The 26868-nt window shown below is 40.8% G+C and overlaps 1 protein-coding gene and 1 long non-coding RNA gene across 3 annotated transcripts; both read left to right on the top strand.

Moving 5' to 3' along the window:
* The first annotated feature begins 3737 nt into the window (after positions 1–3737).
* hsd17b8 (hydroxysteroid 17-beta dehydrogenase 8) lies at positions 3738–25317 on the top strand. Of its 2 annotated transcripts, none has more exons than XM_062972848.1 (9): positions 3738–3849; positions 9999–10189; positions 11528–11644; positions 11774–11872; positions 12147–12232; positions 16759–16843; positions 17009–17051; positions 23565–23639; positions 24540–25317. In XM_062972848.1, exons 1-9 carry the CDS (start codon positions 3801–3803, stop codon positions 24554–24556), a joined length of 762 nt encoding a protein of 253 aa, XP_062828918.1. In that variant the 5' UTR covers positions 3738–3800; the 3' UTR covers positions 24557–25317. The 2 variants fall into 2 exon arrangements, with proteins under 2 accessions (XP_062828918.1, XP_062828917.1); XM_062972847.1 differs by lacking the exon at positions 3738–3849 and adding an exon at positions 7024–8422.
* Positions 12745–16421, top strand: LOC134296876 (uncharacterized). The gene is made up of 2 exons (XR_010003699.1): positions 12745–14080; positions 14637–16421. It is a non-coding gene; the product is annotated as an uncharacterized LOC134296876 (long non-coding RNA).
* Positions 25318–26868: the final 1551 nt, after the last annotated feature.

Genomic DNA, 26868 nt, shown 5'->3' with positions numbered 1-26868 from the left:
TTTGGAGGCTTTGAAGCAGAGGCTGGATGGCCATCTGTCAGGGGTGCTTTGAATGATTTTCCTACTTGTTGGCAGAACGGGGTTGGACTGGATGGCCCATGAGGTTTCTTCCAACTCTATCATTCTATGATTCTAAGTGTCAGGACCCAGGCTGCAGAGCACCAATAACCATGCGCAGAGACCAGAATCTATCTAATATCTTTATTAAAGGAATATATAAAGTCAATAAAAACAAGTGAAGAATATAGTTCAGAAGTAGATCTTTCAGGAAAGGTCAAATATAGTCCAGGAAAACAATGTCCAATATGAGATATTAAAGTCCAAAGTTATAATCCACTTCACCGAAACACACACTATTTGGCAAGCAATAGTGTGGGGAACTGTCCATAGTCTTTGAGGCTTAAGGTAAATCCGAAGGAAACTGGAAAACAAGGCTTGAATCAGAGAAGCAAGGTCCGTGGTTTAAAACGCAAGGCAAGGCAAGACTTGAAACTTGGCAAGATCAAACTTGAAACAAGGCAAACATGAATCAAGAACTGAGTCCATAGAAGTCCATGGTACAAGGCTGGGCTGGAAACTTGATCCGGGATCTGGGAACTGGAGTACGAAGTCTACACACGATTTCACTCCTCAAGCCGACGAATTGACTCCGCAAGGATTCCTTTGCGGGCAAACACCTATATAGGATCTTGTTTTCCCGCCAAGGAACACTTTCTCTGGGGAACAAGAAATGAAACCTATACTGTGTCCAGATGCAGGACTCCTTAAAGTTTCCCAAGGGAAGCAGACTTAATCAGCTAATTGTCTGGCAGCGATCCTGGCGCTCCGGCAAGTCGCCTCTCGAGCGCCCCTATCTTGATTATAATAATCCCGGCGAGAAAATGGGGGAGATTTCTGCTCAAGGCTTGTTTGGCTGACTTCTTGTGGGCAAACATCTTGCAGCTGCAAGGGCTCCAATTCTGGCTGAAACGGTGGGAAACCCAAGTTTTCCTCTTCATCTGCCACCATAGTACCAGGAACGGGACTACATGGCCCATGAGTCATCACACTAAGACAAAGACATCAAGGGAACCACTGACCACAGAGGGAAGCTGATGGAGAAACACAACCTGCAAACTATCTACAGACTCACCAAGACAATCTAACAAATGCTATGTTCAGCATTTAGGAATCTATTTATTTATTTTTATTTATTTATTTACAGTATTTATATTCCGCCCTTCTTTCTCACCCCGAAGGGGACTCAGGGCGGATTACAATGAACACATATATGGCAAACATTCAATGCCAACAGTCAAACAACATATATAGACAGACACAGAGGCATTTAACATTTTTTCCAGCTTCACGATTCCAGCCACAGGGGGAGCTGTTGCTTCACCGTCCAGTAGTGGCTGTACTTCCTCATTCCTTTCCTCGTTTTTTGCTGGCAGTTTTATGATGTTGTAAATTAGTTAAATTAGCCCCCCGCATAAAGTGTCCCTAAATTTCCCTAATTGACAGATGCAACTGTCTTTCGGGGCTGCATCGGTCAACAGCAAGCCGGGGCTATTTAATGGTTGGGGGCTTAACCCGACCCAGGCTTCGAGCTCATGACCTCTCGGTCAGTAGTGATTTATAGCAGCTCGTTACTAGCCATCTGCACCACAGCCCGGCCCATGCAGCTGTGGACAAGTCTACAGAAGCATTGCTCAAACATGCTCATCAAGGTGGCCAATGGCAAGATTCACACTTGCTTCCAGCAGACCAGAGTTCTTTTTCCCATCCTGGACATCATCCCACAGGGATATATATGACTATAAACCCCACTTGCCTAGTTTACAACAGACCTCACAACCTCTTAGGATGCCTGCCATAGGTGTGGGCAAAACTGTCGGTTGATTGAGACAGATCACCTCCCCTGTCTCAATTCCTATTCCGACGGTTCTTGCTGTCTGCTCAGAACACACAGCATTAATTTGCATCACAACTCCTTTTCAGCTTATCAAAGCGGCTCAAACTTTATTGCAGTATATACAACTTATTTACAAGACAGATGGGACATTTACCAGACTCCATCCGACTACATCATACGTCTGGCTAGCAAACGGAAACTTCCCAAAGTTCCACTCTAGCATTTCATTCCCACTCTATGCATTTAACCTCTTCACTTCTAGATTACACCCATAGCTTAAAACTCCAAGCACAATTTCTCACTATACTAATACATTTTAATAACAAAAACATCAGGAGAGAATGCTTCTGGCAATGATGACTCTGTGTTGTCGAAGTCTTTCATGGCTGGGATCACAGGGATGTTGTATGTCTTTCGGGCTGTGCGACCATGTTCCAGAAGTATTCTCTCCTGACGTTTCGCCCACATCTATGGCAGGCATCCTCAGAGGTTGTCAGGTCTGTTGAAAACGAAGCAAGCGGGCTTTATATATCTGGAATGATGTCCAGGGTGGGAGAAAGAAAGAACTCTTGTCTGTTGGAGGCAAGTGTGAATGCTGCCATTGTCCACCTTGATTAGCACTGAATGGCCTTGCAGCTTCAAAGCCTGGCTGCTTCCTGCCTGGGGAAAAAGTGTGTATGTATGTTTGTACCTGAAAGGCTTCTCCATGGGGTGGTGGATCTGGACCAAACATGGTGCACAAGACCCTTCATGAATCAACTTAGAGTAAGGGTGGGGTTTCAACTATTATGTTTTGTTACCTCGTTTTAAAATGAACCAAATGGGTGACCTGTGATCCTCTCTGGTGCGGCCACAAGAGGGAGCTCTATGGACAGAAGGGCGTTCATATCATTCTGCCTTTACCCCGTTTCCCCTAAAATAAGACATCCCCAGAAAATAAGACCTAGTAGAGGTTTTGCTGAATTGCTAAATATAAGGCCTCCCCCGAAAGTAAGACCTAGCAAAGTTTTTCTTTGGAAGCAGGCCCAATGAACAGAACACCAGAGCATGCAGGATCGGTCAATGTACGTACCATAGAGTGTTGTACATGGAAATATTGGAAGTAACAAGAAATTCTTGATAGGATTCACAGTTTGTCTGGTTATGCTGGTTTGTGATGACAACTACTGTACAGTATATAATACATGTTCATGTTTTTGTTCAACAATAAATGTGAATTCATCTTCATCGAAAAATAAGACATCCCCAGAAAATAAGACCTAGTAGAGGTTTTGCTGAATTGCTAAATATAAGGCCTCCCTTGAAAGTAAGACCTAGCAAAGGTTTTGTTTGGAAGCATGCCCGCTGAACAGAACACCAGAGCATTCTTCTTCATGGAAAAATAAGACATCCCCTGAAAATAAGACCTAGCGCGTCTTTGGGAGCAAAAATCGATATAAGACACTGTCTTATTTTCGGGGAAACACGGTATTTCTTGACTCGTGCACAAAGCAGATCACAACATCGCTGTAAGAAACCAATGCAATTTTAAAACCCACAGCAACGCAATTCGGAATATTTGAATGGGAGGAATCCAGCCAAAGAGGTGCAAAGGTATCATTGCGATAAGGATGCGGTGGAAATGGGGACCCAAATTGAGGCATTTGCAAAATAAAATTGACAGTTTGAAAAACTTTTTTGTGTCTTGCTCTCAGTGGCTTGTTTTCCCTGTTGTTTGAGTGGAGCCTTTGGAAACAGGGCAAAGGTGAGCAGGGCAGCCACCTCTAAGGCTTTGGTGAACTTTTCCAGTCCTTGGAGGCTACAGAGAGGGCTGCCCAGAGCGTCCTGTCCCTCTCTATGGCACTCTCTTCCAGGGAGGCGGGGCCTGGCCACTTCCGGCCCCCCTCCTTGCTCCTCCAGTGTCTCGATGGCGCCTGGCCCTTTAAGGCTGGCCCGGGCCCTGGCCCTCGTCACAGGTACGGTGGCCTTTGCATTGCCAGCCAGGCTGCTTGGAGAAGTTACTTTTTTGCCATTGCAAGGCCTGAGGTCCTCCATGAAGCTTGCAGGAGTCTTAGCGTTATTATTTATTGCAATGCCTCAAATGTCCCAAGGGGCTTGGAAAAGTTACTTTTTTGGAATTGCAAGGCCTAAGTCTTCCAAGAAGCTTGGGGGAGTATTATTATTATTATTATTATTATTATTATTATTATTATTATTATTAATCTTTATTGCAATGCTCAAACCTCCCAAGTTGCTTGGAGAAGTTACTTTTTTGCCATTGCAAGGCCTGAGGTCCTCCAAGAAGCTTGCAGGAGGCTTAGCATTATTATTTATTGCAATGCCTCAAATGTCCCAAGGGGCTTGGAAAAGTTACTTCTTTGGAATTGCAAGGCCTAAGCCTTCCAAGAAGCTTGGGGGACTATTATTATTATTATTATTATTATTATTATTATTATTATTATTATTAATCTTTATTGCAATGCTCAAACCTCCCAAGTTGCTTGGAGAAGTTACTTTTTTGCCATTGCAAGGCCTGAGGTCCTCCATGAAGCTTGCAGGAGTCTTAGCGTTATTATTTATTGCAATGCCTCAAATTTCACAAAGGGCTTGGAAAAGTTACTTTTTTGGAATTGCAAGGCCTAAGCCTTCTAAGAAGCTTGGGGGAGTATTATTATTATTATTATTATTATTATTATTATTATTATTATTATATATTGCAATGCTTAAACCTCCCAAGTTGCTTGGAGAAGTTACTTTTTTAGAATTGGGAAAGTTACTCCTTTGGAATTGCAAGGCCTAAGCCTTCCAAGAAGCTTGGGGGAGTATTATTATTATTATTATTATTATTATTAATCTTTATTGCAATGCTCAAACCTCCCAAGTTGCTTGGAGAAGTTACTTTTTTAAAATTGGGAAAGTTACTCCTTTGGAATTGCAAGGCCTAAGCCTTCCAAGAAGCTTAGGGGAGTATTATTATTATTTATTGCAATGCCTCAAATTTCACAAAGGGCTTGGAAAAGTTACTTTTTTGGAATTGCAAGGCCTAAGGTCCTCCAAGAAGCTTTGGGGAGTATTATTATTATTATTATTATTATTATTATTATTATATTGCAATGCTTAAACCTCCCAAGTTGCTTGGAGAAGTTACTTTTTTAGAATTGGGAAAGTTACTCCTTTGGAATTGCAAGGCCTAAGTCTTCCAAGATGCTTGGGGGAGTATTATTATTATTATTATTATTATTATTATTATTATTAATCTTTATTGCAATGCTCAAACCTCCCAAGTTGTTTGGAGAAGTTACTTTTTTAGAATTGGGAAAGTTACTCCTTTGGAATTGCAAGGCCTAAGGTCCTCCAAGAAGCTTAGGGGAGTATTATTATTATTTATTGCAATGCCTCAAATTTCACAAAGGGCTTGGAAAAGTTACTTTTTTGGAATTGCAAGGCCTAAGTCTTCCAAGAAGCTTGGGGGAGTATTATTATTATTATTATATATTGCAATGCTTAAACCTCCCAAGTTGCTTGGAGAAGTTACTTTTTTTAGAATTGGGAAAGTTACTCCTTTGGAATTGCAAGGCCTAAGGTCCTCCAAGAAGCTTAGGGGAGTATTATTATTATTTATTGCAATGCCTCAAATTTCACAAAGGGCTTGGAAAAGTTACTTTTTTGGAATTGCAAGGCCTAAGCCTTCTAAGAAGCTTAGGGGAGTATTATTATTATTATTATTATTATTATTGTTATTATTATTATATATTGCAATGCTTAAACCTCCCAAGTTGCTTGGAGAAGATACTTTTTTAGAATTGGGAAAGTTACTCCTTTGGAATTGCAAGGCCTAAGGTCCTCCAAGAAGCTTGGGGGAGTATTATTATTATTATTATTATTATTATTAATCTTTATTGCAATGCTTAAACCTCCCAAGTTGCTTGGAGAAGTTACTTTTTTTAGAATTGGGAAAGTTACTCCTTTGGAATTGCAAGGCCTAAGGTCCTCCAAGAAGCTTAGGGGAGTATTATTATTATTTATTGCAATGCCTCAAATTTCACAAAGGGCTTGGAAAAGTTACTTTTTTGGAATTGCAAGGCCTAAGCCTTCTAAGAAGCTTAGGGGAGTATTATTATTATTATTATTATTGTTATTATTATTATATATTGCAATGCTTAAACCTCCCAAGTTGCTTGGAGAAGATACTTTTTTAGAATTGGGAAAGTTACTCCTTTGGAATTGCAAGGCCTAAGGTCCTCCAAGAAGCTTAGGGGAGTATTATTATTATTTATTGCAATGCCTCAAATTTCACAAAGGGCTTGGAAAAGTTACTTTTTTGGAATTGCAAGGCCTAAGCCTTCTAAGAAGCTTAGGGGAGTATTATTATTATTATTATTATTGTTATTATTATTATATATTGCAATGCTTAAACCTCCCAAGTTGCTTGGAGAAGATACTTTTTTAGAATTGGGAAAGTTACTCCTTTGGAATTGCAAGGCCTAAGGTCCTCCAAGAAGCTTGGGGGAGTATTATTATTATTTATTGCAATGCCTCAAATTTCACAAAGGGCTTGGAAAAGTTACTTTTTTGGAATTGCAAGGCCTAAGTCTTCCAAGAAGCTTGGGGGAGTATTATTATTATTATTATTATTATATATTGCAATGCTTAAACCTCCCAAGTTGCTTGGAGAAGTTACTTTTTTTAGAATTGGGAAAGTTACTCCTTTGGAATTGCAAGGCCTAAGGTCCTCCAAGAAGCTTGGGGGAGTATTATTATTATTATTATTATTATTAATCTTTATTGCAATGCTCAAACCTCCCAAGTTGCTTGGAGAAGTTACTTTTTTAAAATTGGGAAAGTTACTCCTTTGGAATTGCAAGGCCTAAGGTCCTCCAAGAAGCTTAGGGGAGTATTATTATTATTTATTGCAATGCCTCAAATTTCACAAAGGGCTTGGAAAAGTTACTTTTTTGGAATTGCAAGGCCTAAGGTCCTCCAAGAAGCTTTGGGGAGTATTATTATTATTATTATTATTATTATTATTATTATTATTATATTGCAATGCTTAAACCTCCCAAGTTGCTTGGAGAAGTTACTTTTTTAGAATTGGGAAAGTTACTCCTTTGGAATTGCAAGGCCTAAGTCTTCCAAGATGCTTGGGGGAGTATTATTATTATTATTATTATTATTATTATTATTATTAATCTTTATTGCAATGCTCAAACCTCCCAAGTTGTTTGGAGAAGTTACTTTTTTAGAATTGGGAAAGTTACTCCTTTGGAATTGCAAGGCCTAAGGTCCTCCAAGAAGCTTAGGGGAGTATTATTATTATTTATTGCAATGCCTCAAATTTCACAAAGGGCTTGGAAAAGTTACTTTTTTGGAATTGCAAGGCCTAAGTCTTCCAAGAAGCTTGGGGGAGTATTATTATTATTATTATTATTATTATTATTATTATTATTATATATTGCAATGCTTAAACCTCCCAAGTTGCTTGGAGAAGTTACTTTTTTTAGAATTGGGAAAGTTACTCCTTTGGAATTGCAAGGCCTAAGGTCCTCCAAGAAGCTTAGGGGAGTATTATTATTATTTATTGCAATGCCTCAAATTTCACAAAGGGCTTGGAAAAGTTACTTTTTTGGAATTGCAAGGCCTAAGCCTTCTAAGAAGCTTAGGGGAGTATTATTATTATTATTATTATTGTTATTATTATTATATATTGCAATGCTTAAACCTCCCAAGTTGCTTGGAGAAGATACTTTTTTAGAATTGGGAAAGTTACTCCTTTGGAATTGCAAGGCCTAAGGTCCTCCAAGAAGCTTAGGGGAGTATTATTATTATTTATTGCAATGCCTCAAATTTCACAAAGGGCTTGGAAAAGTTACTTTTTTGGAATTGCAAGGCCTAAGCCTTCTAAGAAGCTTAGGGGAGTATTATTATTATTATTATTATTATTATTGTTATTATTATTATATATTGCAATACTTAAACCTCCCAAGTTGCTTGGAGAAGATACTTTTTTTAGAATTGGGAAAGTTACTCCTTTGGAATTGCAAGGCCTAAGCCTTCCAAGAAGCTTGGGGGAGTATTATTATTACTATTAATATTTATTGCAATGCTCAAACCTCCCAAGTTGCTGAGAGAAGTTACTTTTTTTAGAATTGCAAGGCCTAAGGTCCTCCAAGAAGCTTGCAGGAGTATTATTATTATTATTTATTGCAATGCCTCAAATTTCACAAAGGGCTTGGAAAAGTTACTTTTTAGAATTGCAAGGCCTGAAGTCCCCCAAGAAGCTTGCAGGAGTGTTATTATTTATTGCAATGCCTCAAATCTCCCAAATGGCTTGGGAAAGTTGCTTTTTTTGGAATTGCAAAGCCTAAGGTCCTCCAAGAAGTTTGGGAAAGCTGTATTATTATTTATTGCAATGCCTTAAATCTCAAGGAGCTTGGGAAAGTTACATTTTTGGAATTGCAAGGCCTAAGGTCCTCCAAGAAGCTTGGAGTATGACTATTATTGTTTTTGTTATTATTTATTGCAATGCCTCAAATCTCCCAGTGGGCTTGGGTAAGTTACATTTTGGAATTGCAAGGCCTGAAAGGCCCGGGCAGTTTGGGGGTAAATTGCCCTGTTTGCAACGGGGTGCCTGCAACACTTTAAGTAGATTAATACATTTATTAACCAGGGTGCCTTGAATCTTGCAACCAGATGGAGGGAAATATAGTAATAATAATAACTTTATTTTTATACCTCGACTCTATCTCCCCAAAGGGGACTCAGGGCGGCTTCCATGGGGCCAAGCCCAAATAAAAACAATACTGTACCTCAGGCCTGGGCAAACTTAGTCCCTCCAGGTGTTTTGGACTTCAACTCCCAGAATTCCTCATTGCTGGTAATGATAGGTGAAGAAGCTCTGATGACCTTGTATATCAACCTTTTGGTTATCTGCCTGCTAGTGAGCTCCGCGAGTCAGGGGAAGTTTTGGGATCCCAGGGAGAGTTGCCATGATCAATCTACCTACCTACCTACCTACCTACCATGTCTGTCTGTCTGTCTAACTGTCTATGTTGCAAATACCTACTCTACCATATCTATCTATCTATCTATCTATCTATCTATCTATCTATCTATCTATCTGTTGCATCTATCTATTGAGCTATCTATTGCATCTATCTATATCTAACTACCACATCTATCTATTGCATCTATCTACCATATCTAGCTATATGTCTATCGCATCTATCTACTCTGTCTAATATTTCTATTTCATTTCTCTACTATATGCATTTATCCACTTTATCCACCCTATCTATTTCTCTATCGCATCTATTTATCTATCTATTATATCTATGTGTGTCTTCTGTCGACTTTATCTACCATATCTATCTTTATCTATCTACCATACCCATCAATCTATTGCATCTATAATAATAATAATAATAATAATAGACAAAATTACTATCTGCCAACTGCAAAAGGCCACCCTGCTGGGATCTGCGCACATCATCCGAAAATACATCACACAGTCCTAGACCCTTGGGAAGTGTTTGACTTGTGATTTTGTGATACGAAATCCAGCATATCTATCTTGTTTGCTGTGACATAATAAAATAATAATAATAAAACTTTATTTATACTCCGCCATTTTCTCCCCACGGGGACTCGGGGCGGCTTATATGGGGCAAAGCCCGAACAGCATAATTGAGCAAAACAGCAGCATAAATACAATTTGCAATATACAAAAGATAGAACAGTAATACGATAAAACAAGAATTTTACAACAGTTAATAATATCAATCAATCAATTTACTCTATCTGCCGTATTTGTCTATCTATGTTTGGCTCTGTATGTATTGCAACTATCTATTGCATTTATCTACTCTTATCTACCATATCTATCTATCTTCCTACCAACCATATCCATTTATCTGTTGCATTTACCATATCTATTTATTTATTTATCTTTCTATCTATTGCATCTATCTGTTGCACATCTCTCTTTTCTGTCTATCTACCATTGTTTTCTGTCTGTCTACTGCGTCTGTCTACTCTATCATATCTATCTATGTGTTACATCTACCTACCTATAACCATATATATATATCTCTCTCTCGTTGAGCCGGTGCCTGTCTGTCTTTCCCAGGAGGCGGCAGTGGCATCGGCCGGGCGGTCTGCTCCCGCCTGGCCAGGGAAGGGGCCTCGGTGGCCGTTGCCGACCTCCATGAAGCCGGGGCCCAAGGGACGCTGCGGGGGCTGCCGGCGGGGGACCACCAGGCCTGGACCCTGGACGTGGGGAGCGCAGGCAGCGTGGCCGCTCTCATGGCCCACATCCAGGTGAGCGCCCTTGGGACAGGTAGGGAGGGGCCCCCAGGGCCACCCAGCCCACCCCTCTGGCCCCAGACCCCCAGAGAAGGAAGGAGGCTCCGCTGGGCTCCCAGGCAGGCTGTCTTCCGCTTGAGTTGGGAGGGATAGGAAACAGTTTTGCTGGGGGTCTGCTGGGACTTGAGAAATCCCTCTTGGAATCCCAGAGCTGGAAGGGGTCCCCAAAGGTCACCCAGTCTGACCCTATCCAAGCCCTCCCAACAGACACCCACCCACCCCTGCTCCAAATCTGCCTGATTTAAGGGGGGGGGCAGTTCCTGTTGAGCGAGCGGGCTTATTAACAAAAGATCCTGCCCATAAATGCACAGCGGAGTAACTTATTATCAGCGCCGTGACCCCGCAGCAGTAGCCAAAAGTGATAAAAAGAACAAAAACACAGAGACCAATGTTATCTCTTCCTTTGGAGGCTTTTTATAGCAAAATAATATGGTTTCCCTATTTACAAGAACAAATAAAGTTCTTTATACTTCCTTCTTTGCTTCCAGGCTGGGCTTCTTTCTCATGCAGATAAACAGCTTCGCTCTCACAGAGCCTCCTCTCACATCCAACTTACACAGGAGCTCCACATAGTAGCCTTACACATGAGGTCATCAACCTGGGACTTCACTTATCAAAGCTTCTCACACTGAGGCCTCTCTCACACTGAAGCCTCACACTGAGGCCTTCTCACGCTGAGGCCTCTCTCACGCTGAGGCCTCTCTCACGCTGAAGCCTCTCTCACACTGAGGCCTCTCTCACACTGAGGCCTCTCTCACGCTGAGGCCTTCTCACGCTTAGGCATCTCTCACACGGAGGCCTCTCTCACACGGAGGCCTCTCTCACACTGGGGCCTTCTCACGCTTAGGCCTCTCTCACGCTGAGGCCTCTCTCACGCTGAGGCCTCTCACGCTGAGGCCTCTCTCACGCTGAAGCCTCTCTCACGCTGAGGCCTTCTCACGCTTAGGCATCTCTCACACGGAGGCCTTCTCATGCTGAGGTGTCTTATGCTGAGGCGTTCTCACGCTGAGGCCTCTCTCACATTGAGGCCTCTCTCACGCTGAGGCCTCTCTCACGCTGAGGCCTCTCTCACGCTGAGGCCTCTCTCACGCTGAGGCCTTTCTCACACTGAGGCTGACTAAGCTACAGGCACACCTGTTTATATTGAGCTCCAGCTTTTGCTGAGTCATTGCATCCATTTAACCCTTTCAGTGCTTGACCCACACTTTTGTAATTAAAAATACCTAGTTAATTTTAAATATTTGTGACAGTTCCTCCACCAGGGCCCCCCTCTTAACCCCTTTCTTCCCCCAGACCCACTTCTCCCGCCCGCCCAACGTCTGCGTCAACTGCGCCGGCATCACGATGGACGAGTTCCTGCTCCGGCAGAAGGAGGAGGCCTTTGATGCCGTGCTGCGGGTCAACCTCAAGGTGGGTGCTTTGGGGCGGGGGTCTGCATTAGCAAACAGAATGGACCTGTTCTGTCTCTTGGGAGGGATCGGGCAGTGGCTGGACTGGATGACCTTTGGGGGCCCCTCCTGACTCTGATTCCTCTTCCAGGGGACCTTCCTGGTGACGCAGGCCGTGGCCCGGGCCCTGGTGGAGAGCGGTGGCTCCGGAGGGGGCTCCATCATCAACATGGGGAGCATCGTGGGAAAGGTGCCCTCCGTCGTCCCCTTCGGCCTTGCAGTGCTGGGCCGAGAGCGTGCCCTTCGCTCGTGGCCAACCAGTGGGTTTCCGTAGCCGAGGCAGGACTCGAACCCGGGTCTCCGGATCTGTGGCCCAGCACTCAAACTCTTATGTTGTTCCCATGGGTTAAAACAGAGTCCTTAAGACCCACGGGGCTCCCTTAGCCCTCCCTATTGTTGGAGACCCCTCCCCTTTGCGAGGCCTGGGTCCCCTGTGTTTGCAAGACTCCTCTCCCTTTGTGCAGGTGGGCAACCTGGGGCAGGTGAACTACGCAGCCTCCAAGGCCGGAGTGGAGGCCCTGTCCAAGACGGCGGCCAAGGAGCTGGCCAGGTCAGTCCGAAGGAGCCCCAGAGGGAACGGGGTTTCTGGTGGGAAATAACCCTAGAGATGGGTTTTTCAGGCTGTATGGCCGGCAGCATTCTCTCTAGATAGACAGATAGATAGATAGATAGATAGATAGATAGATAGATAGATAGATAGATAGATAGATATGGTAGATAAAGATGTGATAGATGCAATACATAATAATAGTAATAATAATAATAGTAGTAGTAATAACTTTATATAACTTTAATAACTTTATATTTATATTCCACCCTATCTCCCCAAGGGGAGTCTATCTAGATTGTAGATAGATGTGATAGATAGATAGATGCAATACATAATAATAGTAGGAATAGTAGTAGTAGTAATAATAATAATAATAATAATAATAATAATAATAATAATAATAATAACTTTATTTATATGTATATTTTACCCTATCTCCCCAAGGGGGGTCTATCTAGATTGTAGAAAGAGTAGATAGATGTGGTAAATAGATGCGATACATAGTAATAGTAGTAGTAGTAGTAGTAGTAGTAATAATAATAACAATTTTATTTATATGTATATTCTACCCTATCTCCCCAAGGAGAGTCTATCTAGATGTGGTAGATAAAGTACATAGATGTGATACATAATAATAATAATAGTAATAATAATAATAATAATAATAATAATAATAATAATAATAATAATAATAATAAAAAATAACAACAACTTCAAAGACTCTGGCAGAAACCAGTGCAGGTGGTCCCGGTGGTGATGGGCACACTGGGTGCTGTGCCAAAAGATCTCAGCCGGCATTTGGAAACAATAGACATTGACAAAATCACCATCTGCCAACTGCAAAAGGCCACCCTACTGGGATCTGCACACATCATCAGAAAATACATCACACAGTCCTAGACACTTGGGAAGTGTTCGACTTGTGGTTTTGCGAAACGAAATCCAGCATATCTATCTTGTTTGCTGTGCCATACAACGTCGTTGTGTTGATAATAATAATAATAATAATAATAATAATAACAACTTTATTTATATGTATATTTTACCCTATCTCCCCAAGGGGGGTCTATCTAGATTGTAGAAAGAGTAGATAGATGTGGTAAATAGATGCGATACATAATAATAGTAGTAGTAGTAGTAATAATAATAATAATAACAACTTTATTTATATGTATATTCTACCCTATCTCCCCAAGGGGGGTCTATCTAGATTGTAGATAGATGTGATAGATAGATAGATGCAATACATAATAATCGTAGTAGTAGTAATAATAATAATAATAACTTTATTTATATGTATATTCTACCCTATCTCCCCAAGGGGAGTCTATCTAGATTGTAGATAGAGTAGATAGATGTAATAGATAGATGCGATACATAGTAATAGTAGTAGTAGTAGTAATAATAATAACAACTTTATTTATATGTATATTTTACCCTATCTCCCCAAGGGGGGGTCTATCTAGATTGTAGAAAGAGTAGATAGATGTGGTAAATAGATGCGATACATAATAATAGTAGTAGTAGTAGTAATAATAATAATAATAACAACTTTATTTATATGTATATTCTACCCTATCTCCCCAAGGGGGGTCTATCTAGATTGTAGATAGATGTGATAGATAGATAGATGCAATACATAATAATCGTAGTAGTAGTAATAATAATAATAATAACTTTATTTATATGTATATTCTACCCTATCTCCCCAAGGGGAGTCTATCTAGATTGTAGATAGAGTAGATAGATGTAATAGATAGATGCGATACATAGTAATAGTAGTAGTAGTAGTAATAATAATAACAACTTTATTTATATGTATATTTTACCCTATCTCCCCAAGGGGGGGTCTATCTAGATTGTAGAAAGAGTAGATAGATGTGGTAAATAGATGCGATACATAATAATAGTAGTAGTAGTAGTAATAATAATAATAATAACAACTTTATTTATATGTATATTCTACCCTATCTCCCCAAGGGGGGTCTATCTAGATTGTAGAAAGAGTAGATAGATGTAATAGATAGATGCGATACATAGTAATAGTAGGAATAGTAATAGTAATAATAATAATAATAATAATAATAATAACTTTATTTATATGTATATTCTACCCTATCTCCCCAAGGGGGGGGTCTATCTAGATTGTAGAAAGAGTAGATAGATGTGGTAAATAGATGCGATACATAATAATAGTAGTAGTAGTAGTAATAATAATAATAATAACAACTGTATTTATATGTATATTTTACCCTATCTCCCCAAGGGGGGTCTATCTAGATTGTAGAAAGAGTAGATAGATGTGGTAGATAGATGCGATACATAATAATCGTAGTAGTAGTAGTAATAATAATAATAATAACTTTATTTATATGTATATTCTACCCTATCTCCCCAAGGGGAGTCTATCTAGATTGTAGATAGAGTTGATAGATGTAATAGATAGATGTGATACATAGTAATAGTAGTAGTAGTAGTAGTAGTAATAATAATAACAACTTTATTTATATGTATATTCTACCCTATCTCCCCAAGGGGAGTCTATCTAGATTGTAGATAGAGTTGATAGATGTAATAGATAGATGCGATACATAGTAATAGTAGTAGTAGTAGTAATAATAATAACAACTTTATTTATATTTATATTTTACCCTATCTCCCCAAGGGGAGTCTATCTAGATTGTAGAAAGAGTAGATAGATGTGGTAGATAGATGCGATACATAATAATCGTAGTAGTAGTAATAATAATAATAATAACTTTATTTATATGTATATTCTACCCTATCTCCCCAAGGGGAGTCTATCTAGATTGTAGATAGAGTAGATAGATGTGGTAGATAGATGCGATACATAGTAATAGTAGTAGTAGTAGTAATAATAATAACAACTTTATTTATATGTATATTTTACCCTATCTCCCCAAGGGGAGTCTATCTAGATTGTAGATAGAGTAGATAGATGTAATAGATAGATGCGATACATAGTAATAGTAGTAGTAGTAGTAATAATAATAACAACTTTATTTATATGTATATTTTACCCTATCTCCCCAAGGGGAGTCTGTCTAGATGTGGTAGATAGATAGATGTGATAGATAGATGTGATACATAATAATAATAATAAAAATAACAACAACAACAACTTCAAAGACTCTGGCAGAAACCAGTGCAGGTGGTCCCGGTGGTGATTGGCGCATTGGGTGCTGTGCCAAAAGATCTCAGCCGGCATTTGGAAACAATAGACACTGACAAAATCATGATCTGCCAACTGCAAAAGGCCACCCTGCTGGGATCTGGGCGCATCATCCGAAAATACATCACACAGTCCTAGACACTTGGGAAGTGTTCGACTTGTGATTTTGTGATACGAAATCCAGCATATCTATCTTGTTTGCTGTGTCATACAACAATAATAATAATAATAATAATAATAATAATAATAATAATAATATAACAACTTTATTTATATGTATATTCTACCTTATCTTCCCAAGGGGAGTCTGTCTAGATTGTAGATAGAGTAGATAGATGTGATAGATAGATAGGATACATAATAGTAGTAGCATTAGTAGTAGTAGTAATAATAATAATAATTAATAATATAAATTTGTTTATATGTTTTTTCCACCCTATCTCCCCAAGTCTATCTAGGTATTGTAGATAGAGTAGATATATGCAATAGATAAATATGATAGATAGAGACAGACAGGCAGACAGACAGATAGATAGATATTGTTGAAGGTTTTCATGGCCAGAATCACTGGGTCACTGTGAGTTTTTTGGGCTGTATGGCCATGTTCCAGCATCATTCCCTCCTGACGTTTTGCCTGAATCTGTTGCAAGCATGCTCAGAGATCTGTTGAAAGTGAGGCAAGTGGAGTGTATATACCTGTGGAATGATATCTAGGGTGGGAGAAAGAACCTTTTTCTGTTTAAGGAAACGTGAATGTTGCAATTAGCAAGCTTGAATTAGTATTTGAGTAGCCTTGCAGCTGCACAGTCAATCAGTGAAGATATTTGCATGGAGGTAGCCTGGCCTCTGTTGCCTGGATGAACCCTTTGTATGGGAGTTGTTAACTGACACTTAATTGTTTGCTGTCTGGAGTTCTCTTGTTTCTGAGTGAAGTTATTTATTTACCGCCTTGGTTCTGGTGTTTTTTAAACTACTTTTTAAAATAATAATATTGTTCATTTTCATGCTTTCCTCTTTTCTGTTGAAATCGTCCACGTGTTTGTGGATTTTACCCAGTGATTCCGGCCATGAAAGCCTTTGACAACAAACCCTAGAGCTGCCCTGGAGGAACCTTGGTCCTGGTTGTGTGTTTGCCTGGCTTTGGATTGGCCTTGCGTGCCTCTCTCCAGGGCAGAAGGGGGGCTGGGCTGGATGGCCTTTGGGGGCCCCTTCCAACTCTCAGGTTCTGTATTCATGGTTTACCTTCCTTGGGTCCCTCAATCATGAGAAAGGCGGGATACAAAAAATACTAAATGGGTCACAGACACACCCGGAATCTGGTGCTTCCTTGCAGGTACGGCATCCGCTGCAACACGGTGCTGCCGGGCTTCATCCGCTCCCCCATGACGGACACGGTGCCCCAGAAGGTCCTGGACAAGGTGGGCACCAGGGTGGTGGGCCCTTGCTTTCACGGGGGCAGAGCCGTTGGGCAGCCCACAAAGCCACAAACTACGTATCCCAACCCTTGAGTGGCAGCGGGGCAGGGCTCTGGGTTCGAGTTCTCTCCTAATCTGGATTCTTTTTCTCTCCCCTTCCCTTCCCAGTTTGCAGCCATGGTGCCTCTGGGCCGACTGGGAGACCCTGAAGGTCAGCCGTACCTCCACCAGCTTCTTGTTGTTGTTGTTGTTGTGAATATATTTCTTTGATTCTAAGACACCAACAGTGGTAAGGTGCACACACATTTCAGTACCACCAACAGAAAGAGAGTTTGCTCCCTCTCTGTATGTATGTGTTTTTCTATATATATAAAAGAGTGATGGCATCACGGCGACCCACAAAACAACAAAACTACAGGCCCCCCAACATCGAAATTTGACAACACAACCCATCATCCACGCCACTAGGTTGATACAACAAAAAGAAAAGAAAAATAAAGTCCTACTTAGAGGGAGAGCAATAATTGTTTTTATCCAATTGCTGCCACTTAGAAGGCTAAGCTCCGCCCACTTGGTCTCCTAGCAACCCACTCAGCCCAGTGTTAATAAAAGAATAAAAAATAAAATAAATACAAATAATGCAATAAAAATAATTAAAAAACACTAAAAAAATTAATACAATAAAATACTATAACAAAATAACTAAAAATAATACAACAAAATAATAAAATATAATAAATAAAAAAGATAAGTTACAATAAAATTAATTTTAAAAAAATACAAATAACGTCCAATAAAAATTCCACAACAACTTTTAACCAATACCACCACCACTTTGCCACAGCAACGCGTGGCTGGGCACAGCTAGTATATATGTGTATATATATACACACACACACATACACACACACATACATACATACATATATACACACACACACACATACAGTAGAGTCTCACTTATCTAACACTCGCTTATCCAACGTTCTGGATTATCCAACGCATTTTTGTAGTCAATGTTTTCAATACATCATGATATTTTGTTGCTAAATTCATAAATACAGCAATTACTACATAGCATTACTGCGTATAGAACTACTTTTTCTGCCAAATTTGTTGTCTAACATGATGTTTTGGTGCTTCATTTGTAAAATCATAACCTAATTTGATGTTTAGTAGGCTTTTCCTTAATCCCTCCTTATTATCCAACATATTCGCTTATCCAACATTCTGCCGGCCCATTTATGTTGGATAAGTGAGACTCTACTGTAGCATATTTTTCATCATGACACATTTGCAGGTTTATAGCTTCTGTGCCTTTGGTGAGTTGTTTAAAATCTTGGAAGGTGATGCTGTCAAGGTGATGCATGCCATAAGCCAGCAAATATGGAAAACACAAGATTGGCCATCAGATTGGAAAAAAATCAATTTACATCCCCATACCAAAAATGGGAAACGCTGAAGAATGCTCCAACTTCCGTCCAGTGGCCCTTATTTCCCATGCCAGTAAGGTAATGCTCAAGATCCTGCAAGGCAGACTCCAGCAGTACATGGAGTGAGAGCTGCCAGATGTCCAAGCTGGGTTCAGAAATGGCAGAGGAACCAGAGACCAAAGTGCCAAGATCCGGATGCTGGATAATGGAGGAAGCCAGGGAGTTTCGGAAAAACATCTACTTCTGCTTTATTGACTATTCTATAGCCTTCGACTGTGTGGATCAGGGGTCCCCAAACTAAGGCCCGGGGGCTGGATGCGGCCCTCCAAGGTCATTGACCTGGCCCCTGTCCTAAACTTTAGAATTAGGGTTGACCTAAGTCTATCTGGTCTTTGGAGGTCTCTTTGCTTACCTATGATCTTATGAGATCATTTAGATGGTTTTTGAAAGTCTCTTTGCTTAGTTACGGCCTTATGAGACCATCTAGATTGCTTTTGGAGGTCACTTTCCTTACCTTTGGTCTTATGAAACCATCTAGATGGTCTTTGAGGTCCCTTTCCTTATCTATGGTCTTCTGATGGCCAATGAGATCATCTAGATGGCCTTTGAGAGTCCCTTTCCTTTCCTATGGTCTTATGAGACCACCTAGATGGTCTTTGGAGGTCTCTTTGCTTACCTATGGTCTTATGAGATCGTCTAGATCAGGGGTCCCCAAACTAAGACCCATGGACCTGGCCTCTGTCCTAAACTTTAGACTTAGGGTTGACCTAACTCTGAAATGACTTGAAGGCACACAACAACAATCCTGATTTTGGACTATTTCATCACAGTCCGTCCCGCCAACAGTCTGAGGGACCATGAACTGGCCCTCCACTTAAAAAGTTTGAGGACCCCTGGTGTGGATCATAATAAACTGTGGCATGTTCTTGGTGGTGTGGGGAGACCAAGTCCCCTTGTTTGTCTCCTGAGAAACCTGTATAAAGACCAAGTAGCCACAGTCAGAACAGATCACGGAACAGGAGACGGGTTCCAGATTGGGGAAGGAGTGCGGACATCAGGGCTGCATCCTCTCACCCTCCCTATTCAGCTTGTACGCAGAACACATCATGCGACATGCGGGGCTTGACGATTCCAAGGCCGGAGTTAAAATTGCTGGAAGAAACATGAACAAACTTAGGTATGCAGATGATACCACTCTTATAGCCGAAAGTGAGGAAGAGCTGAGGAGCCTTGTCAACAAGGTGAAAGAAGAAAGTGCAAAAGCTGGGCTGCAGTTAAATGTCAAGAAAACCAAGATCATGGCAACCACATCTATGGACAACTGGCAAATAGAAGGAGAAAACGTGGAGGCAGTGACAGACTTTATATTTCTAGGCGTGAAGATCACTGCAGCCAGGAAATCAGAAGAGGTCTACTTCTTGGGAGGAGAGCAATGGCCAACCTTGACAAAATAGTGAAGAGCAGAGACATCACACTGGCAACGAAGGTCCGCATAGTCAAAGTAATGGTCTTCCCCATAGTGACCTATGGATGCGAGAGCTGGACCAGAAGGAAGGCTGAGCAAAGGAAGATAAGACGCTTTTGAAGGAAAATCCCGAGAATGCCTTGGACCTTGGCAAGAAGATCCACCCAGTCCATCCTCCAGGAAATAATGCCCAATGGCTGCTCACTGGAGGGAAGGAGATTGGAGGCAAAGCTGAAGTATTTTGGCCACATCATGAGGAGACAGGAAAGCTTGGAGAAGATCACGATGCAGGGGAAATGGAAGGAAAAAGGAAGAGAGGCCGACCAAGGGTGAGATGGATGGACAGTATCCTTGAAGGGACTGGCTTTGTCAGAGTAATTTTCAGCGCAGCAGTAGTTGGATGGAATCGGAATGAAGAGACGTCCAAGACGATGGTAAAACTATATACAAGTTTTACTGAAAGCAGTAATAAATGCAAACAGACTTGCAGACAATAACAGGACTCTCTCTCTAGGCAGACAAAACAGAACAGAACTGATGCAATCGGTAAAAGCATACACACTTGTGTCTGGACACTCCCCAGTTCCAGCCACACATCAAGGTCAACACAGCTTCTCAGCAATTAACTCTTTCCAGACTATAGCACACTCTGGATGATGCAATCCGTATGCAATACAAACCAAGACACAAATTGCATTTAAACACTATCAATACACAAATCCCACATGAACAGGCCTGACCTTGAAGGAACTGGGGGCGGTGACGGCCGACAAGGAGCTCTGGCGTGGATGGTCCATGAGGTCACGAAGAGTTGGAGACGACTAAGCGACTGAGCAGCAGCACCCTTCGGTGGTTCATGGGTTTGGTGGATGTGGCCTTTGTGGTCCTGCAGTGTCCCCCTTGGGTCAGTCTCTGTTGGGGGTTGCCCATAGGGCAGGGGTCCCCAAACTTTTTAAACGGGGCCAGTTCACAGTCCCTCAGACCCTTGGAGGGCCGGACTATAGCTGGAAAAAAACAACTATAAACAAATTCCTATGCACAGTGCACATCTCTTACAGTAGAGTCTCACTTATCCAACACTCGCTTATCCAACGTTCTGGATTATCCAACACATTTTTGTAGTCAATGTTTTCAATATATCATGATATTTTGGGGCTAAATTTGTAAATACAATAATTACTACATAGCATTATTGTGTATTGAACTACTTTTTCTGTAAAATTTGTTGTATAACATGATGTTTGGGTGCTTAATTTGTAAAATCATAACCTAATTTGATGTTTAATAGGCTTTTCCTTAATCTCTCCTTATTATCCAACATATTCACTTATCCAACGTTCTGTCGGCCCGTTTACATTGGATAAGCGAGACTCTACTGTATTTTGAAGTAAAAAATAACCCAAACAGGAACAAATACAGCCTCAATGTTAATCATAATCATAATAAAAATAATAAAAGGGTTGAGTGCATCACACAGCCCTAAACGCTTGGGAACTTGTGATTTTGAGATATGAAATCCAGCATACCATATATACTCGAGTATAAGCCGACCCGAATATAAGCTGAGACACCGAATTTTACCACAAAACAACTGGGAAAACATTGACTCTAGTATAAGCCAAGGGTGGTAAATTTCAGAAGTAAAACAGATACCAATAAAATTACATTAATTGAGGCATTGGTAGGTTAAATGTTTTTGAATATTTACATAAAGATCAAATTGAAGATAAGATTGTCCAGCTCTGATTAAATCATTATTCTCATCTTCTTCAATGTAAATGTGCTTATGTATCCTTTTAATAATAATAGAGTAAAATAATACATGTAATAATAATAATAAGATCAGAGTGAAATAATAAATGTATAAATAAAAATAGAGTAAAATAAATGTAATAGTAGCAACAATAATAGAGAAAAATAATAAATGTACCATATATCCTCGAATATAAGCTGACCCAAATATAAGCCAACCAGGACCCTCACCCAAGTATAAGCCGAGGGGGGCTTTTTCAATCTTAAAAAAGGGCTGAAAAACAAGGCTTATATTTGAGTATATCTATATATATAAAAGAGTGATGGCATCACGGCGACCCACATAACAACAAAACTACAGGCCCCCCAACCTCGAAATTTGACAACACAACCCATCATCCATGCCTCTAGGTTGATACAACAAAAAGAAAAGAAAAATAAAGTCCTACTTAGAGGGAGAGCAATAATTGTTTTTATCCAATTGCTGCCATTTAGAAGGCTAAGCTCCGCCCACTTGGTCTCCTAGCAACCCACTCAGCCCAGTGTTAATAAAAGAATAAAAAATAAAATAAATACAAATAATACAATAAAAATAATTAAAAACACTAAAAAATTAATACAATAAAATACTATAACAAAATAACTAAAAATAATACAACAAAATAATAAAATATAATAAATTAAAAAAGATAAGTTACAATAAAATTAATTTTAAAAAAATACAAATAACGTCAAATAAAAATTCCACAACAACTTTTAACCAATACCACCACCACTTTGCCACAGCAACGCGTGGCTGGGCACAGCTAGTACAATATATATCTTGTTTGCTGTGTTATACTGTGTCTTTGTGTCAGTAATAATAATAATAATAATAAAGAGGGTTGGAAGAGACCACTTGGGCCATTTAGTCCAGCCCCCTTCTGCCTTTGTGCACAAAAAGCACCAGTAAAATGTGTTGTCGAAGGCTTTCATGGCCAGGATCACAGGGTTGTTGTGTGTCTTTCGGGCTGTGTGGCCATGTTCCAGAAGCATTCTCTCCTGACGTTTCGCCCACATCTATGGCAGGCATCCTCAGAGGTTGTGAGGTATGGAGAAAACTAAGCAAAGAGGTAAATATATATCTGTGGAAAGTCTAGGGTGAGAGGTGGCAGTGTGAATGTTGTGTAGCTAATCACTTTAATTAGCATTGAAAAGCTTATCTGCTGTCTTCTTCCTGCCTCTGGGGCATCCTTTGTTTAGAGTCGTTAACTGCCCTTGGTTGATTCATGTCTGGAAATCCTCTGTTTTCAGAGTATTGCTTTTTATTTACTGTTCTGATTTTTGAGTTTTTTAATACTGGTAGCCAGATTTTGTTCATTTTCATGGTTTCTTCCTTTCTGTTGAAGTTGTCCACATGCTTGTGGATTTCAATGGCTTCTCTGTGTAGTCTGACATGATAGTTGTTAGAATGGTCCAGCATTTTTGTGTTCTCAAATAGTATTCTGTGTCCTCTGAAAACAGAGGATTTCCAGACATGAATCAACCTAGGGCAGTTAACGACTCTAAACAAAGGATGCCCCAGAGGCAGGAAGAAGACAGCAGATAAGCTTTTCAATGCTAATTAAAGTGATTAGCTACACAACATTCACACTGACCTCTCTCACCCTAGACTTTCCACAGATCTATATTTACCTCTTTGCTTAGTTTTCTCCATACCTCACAACCTCTGAGGATGCCTGCCATAGATGTGGGCGAAACGTCAGGAGAGAATGCTTCTGGAACATGGCCACACAGCCCGAAAGACACACAAGAACCCAGCACCAGTAAAGCACCCCCTTGATCATTATTAATTAAATAATAATTAAAATACCATTATAAACAAGCAAAGCTCTGGAAGGCACGCACCGGGCGAGGGAGGAGGCGGGGGCCAGGTAAATGGCTTCGATGGGCCGCATGTGGCCTTAGTTTGGGGACCCCTGCCATAGGGTCATCCTTGGGGGGGGGGGGGCTAGGGGTCTCTGGGGAGTGTTCCTTCTGTTGTAGGGTCAAGTGACGGAGGGGTTTGACCCTTTCCCCTCTCTTTCCCTTAAAGACGTGGCGGACGTCTGCGCCTTCCTGGCCTCGGAGGAGAGCCGCTACATCACCGGAGCCAGCATCGAGGTCACAGGTGGGGTGCCGCGGAGGGGCCTGGCCCTTTAAGAAGGAACTTTAACTAGATAGTCCTCAAACTTTTAAAGTGGAGGGCCGGTTCATGGTCCCTCAGATTGTTGAGGGGCCGAATTATCATTTGGAAAAAAAAATGAACAAATTCCTATGCACACTGCACATGTCTTATTTGTAGTACAAAACCCCCCAACAACAATCATTTATTTATTTATCTATTTGCTAAATTTATACTCCACTCTCTCTCACCCCAAAGGGCATTCAGAGCGGCTTACAAGTTGTATGTACATACAATATATTATATTATTAGCATAGCACAATATTAGCATTATATATTACTATATTATACTATACCACTGTACCATATTATTATTAGTAATATTACATTTAATATATAATATATAATTAATATTATTATATTATACGATATTATTACATTGTATTAGTATTATTATTAGCCACCCTGAGTCCCCTACTGGGTGGGAAGGGCGGGGTAGAAATACCATAATAAATAAATATTATATTGTATTACATTATAATATTATTATCAATATTATATGTATACACAATATATTATATTATTACTATAGCACAATATCAGTAAATGAATGAACAATACAATATTTAAAAATAAAAACAATTTTAACCAATATAAACCTATCAGGATTTCAATGGGAAGTGTGGGTCTGCTTCTGCCCAATGAGATAGTCAAGTTAAGTAGGATTGTTATTGTTGTGTGCCTTCAAGTCATTTCAGACTTTGGGCAAGCCTAAGTCTAAAACTGAGGGCGGGGGCCGAGTAAATGACCTTGGAGGGCCGCGTCCGGCCCCCGGGCCTTAGTTTGGGGACCCCTGCTATATAGGGCTGGCCATGGTCATGCTTCTCTCCCTCTCTTTCTCTGCAGGAGGCCTCTTCATCTGACCTCGTCCCCAAAAAAGGGAAATTACACTCTTTATATACTCTTTATGGATGATTCCTTGCTTGGCAAGACAAATTTTGAATGCAAATGGAAACTGATTCTTCAAGAGTTTTTGGAATGTTTTATTTTTTGGTCCCAAAGGCCAGTCCTTGGACTAACATTAGCCAAATGGGAAGGGATTGAGTTCTGCCTTCTTCCCTTACGGCAGGTGGGTCAGACTGGATGGCCCTTGGGCACCCTTTCCAGCTCTGTGATCCTCAGTGGGATTTCTCAACTCCCTGCAAAGCTTTGAGTGCTTTGGGTTTTGTTTGCCTGATCATTTCACGTGCCTTCGGATGGACAGACCAGCGAATCCATTATACAGTAGAGTCTCACTTATCCAACACTCGCTTATCCAACATTCTGGATTATCCAACGCATTTTTGTAGTCAATGTTTTCAATGCATCGTGATATTTTGGTGCTAAATTCGTAAATAGAGTAATTACTACACAGCATTACTGCGTATTGAACTACTTTTTCTGTCAAATTTGTTGTATCACATGATGTTTTGGGGCTTGATTTGTAAAATCATAACCTAATTTGATGTTTAATAGGCTTTTCCTTAATGCCTCCTTATTATCCAACATATTCGCTTATCCAACGTTCTGCCGGCCCGTTTATGTTGGATAAGTGAGACTCTACTGTATTGAGATAAATGTGCACTCAGGGATGAGGATGATAATAGTGATGACGATGAAGATAATAAAGATAATAACCACACAACTGCAAGTGCCTATTTGGGGAGCACCAAGGAGATAGTGGGAATTTGTTTTTCCAAGCTTTTTTTTCCAGTTGCTTCTGGAGTGAGAGAATTGGCCGTCTGCAAGGACGTTGCCCAGGGGACTTTGCCCGGATGTTTTGATGTTTTTTACCATCCTTGTGGGAGGGAGGCTTCTCTCCTGTCCCCGCATGGAGCTGGAGCTGAGAGAGGGAGCTCATCCGCGCTCTCCCCGGGTGGGATTTGAACCTGGCAGCCTTCAGGTCAGCAGCCCAACCTTCAAGTCACGAGGCTTTTATCCCCTAGGCCACCGGAGGCTCGATAGTGGGAATAAAAGTGGGATGAAATCAGGAAACGCTCCATAAAAAAGGGATGTGGTTGTCGTGTGTTTTCCGAGCTGTCTGGTCATGTTCCAGAGGCATTCTCTCCTGACGTTTTGCCCACATCTATGGCAGGCATCCTCGGAGGTTGTGAGGGATGCTGTGTGCCTTTGGCAAGATCAGTGGGTCCCACAGTATTGAAATAAAGGGGCGCCCACCTTTTGCTGGGAAACCTGCCCTTCCCAGTTGTTTCCTACTGGTTGAGTTCCTCTTCTCTCGACTGCTTTGGCTTCAGGTCTTTGGAAGGTTTCATTTGCATATATGCATAATGAGAGTGTGGGAGCCGGGCCTGAGCACAGGAGCCATTGAGGGTCCATCTATAATTCTATTTCTGCACACTTGGTTTTTTCATTTTGCAAATCTCTTCACACACTTTGCTGGCTAGCGTTGCTGGGCCCATAACCTGTCGGGGAAACCAGGAATTTCCACAAGCTTTTGGAAGGATGACACTTTTGGAAATTGATTGGCATTCACACTATTTGGAATAATCACAACCTTTTGGAAACGCATGACCTTATTAGAGATCAAACACCTTTTTGTAAAGTACGATCTTCCTGAGAAAAGTTAAAAACTCACCTAAGTCAACCTCCTCCTTAATAGTAAATATCCACAAGTATTCATGCAAGGCAATTTAGTTCTTCAGTTGTTAGACTGATATGCCTAGATATCTCTTTGAACTGTTAGGAACAAAGATACGCCAAGGGCCGGGATGTGGCGCAGCTGGATAGTAGCCAGCTGCATTAAATCACTGCTGGTCATGGGTTTGAAACCAGCCCGGGTCGGATTGGTTGCCCGACCATTAAATAGCCTAGCACGTTGTTGACCTATGCAGCTCGAAAGACAGTTGCATCTATCAAGCAGGAAAATTTAGGAGCCACTTATGTAGGGCAGCTATTTTAACTAATTTACACCACCATAAAAACATCCAGCAGTGTGCATGCAGAAGAATGAGGAAGTACTCCATGAAGGACCCGGTGTCACAGTGGATGATGAAGCAGCAGCCCCCCCCCCCCCCCCCCCCGGGCCCAGCATAATTACCTGTGCAATATGGGCTTTGGATTGATGAATATGATTATCTAATTATCTGGCTTTGGATCTATGCAGAATAGTCATCTAATGTTTACATATGTTGTTTTAATGCTGTTTTAAATAGTTTCTTGATTGCTTTTAATGGTT

Source organism: Anolis carolinensis, chromosome 2 (genome assembly GCF_035594765.1).
Source record: "Anolis carolinensis isolate JA03-04 chromosome 2, rAnoCar3.1.pri, whole genome shotgun sequence".
NCBI classification, from domain to species: Eukaryota; Metazoa; Chordata; class Lepidosauria; order Squamata; family Dactyloidae; genus Anolis; species Anolis carolinensis.
This window is presented reverse-complemented; position numbering and strand designations above follow the sequence as displayed.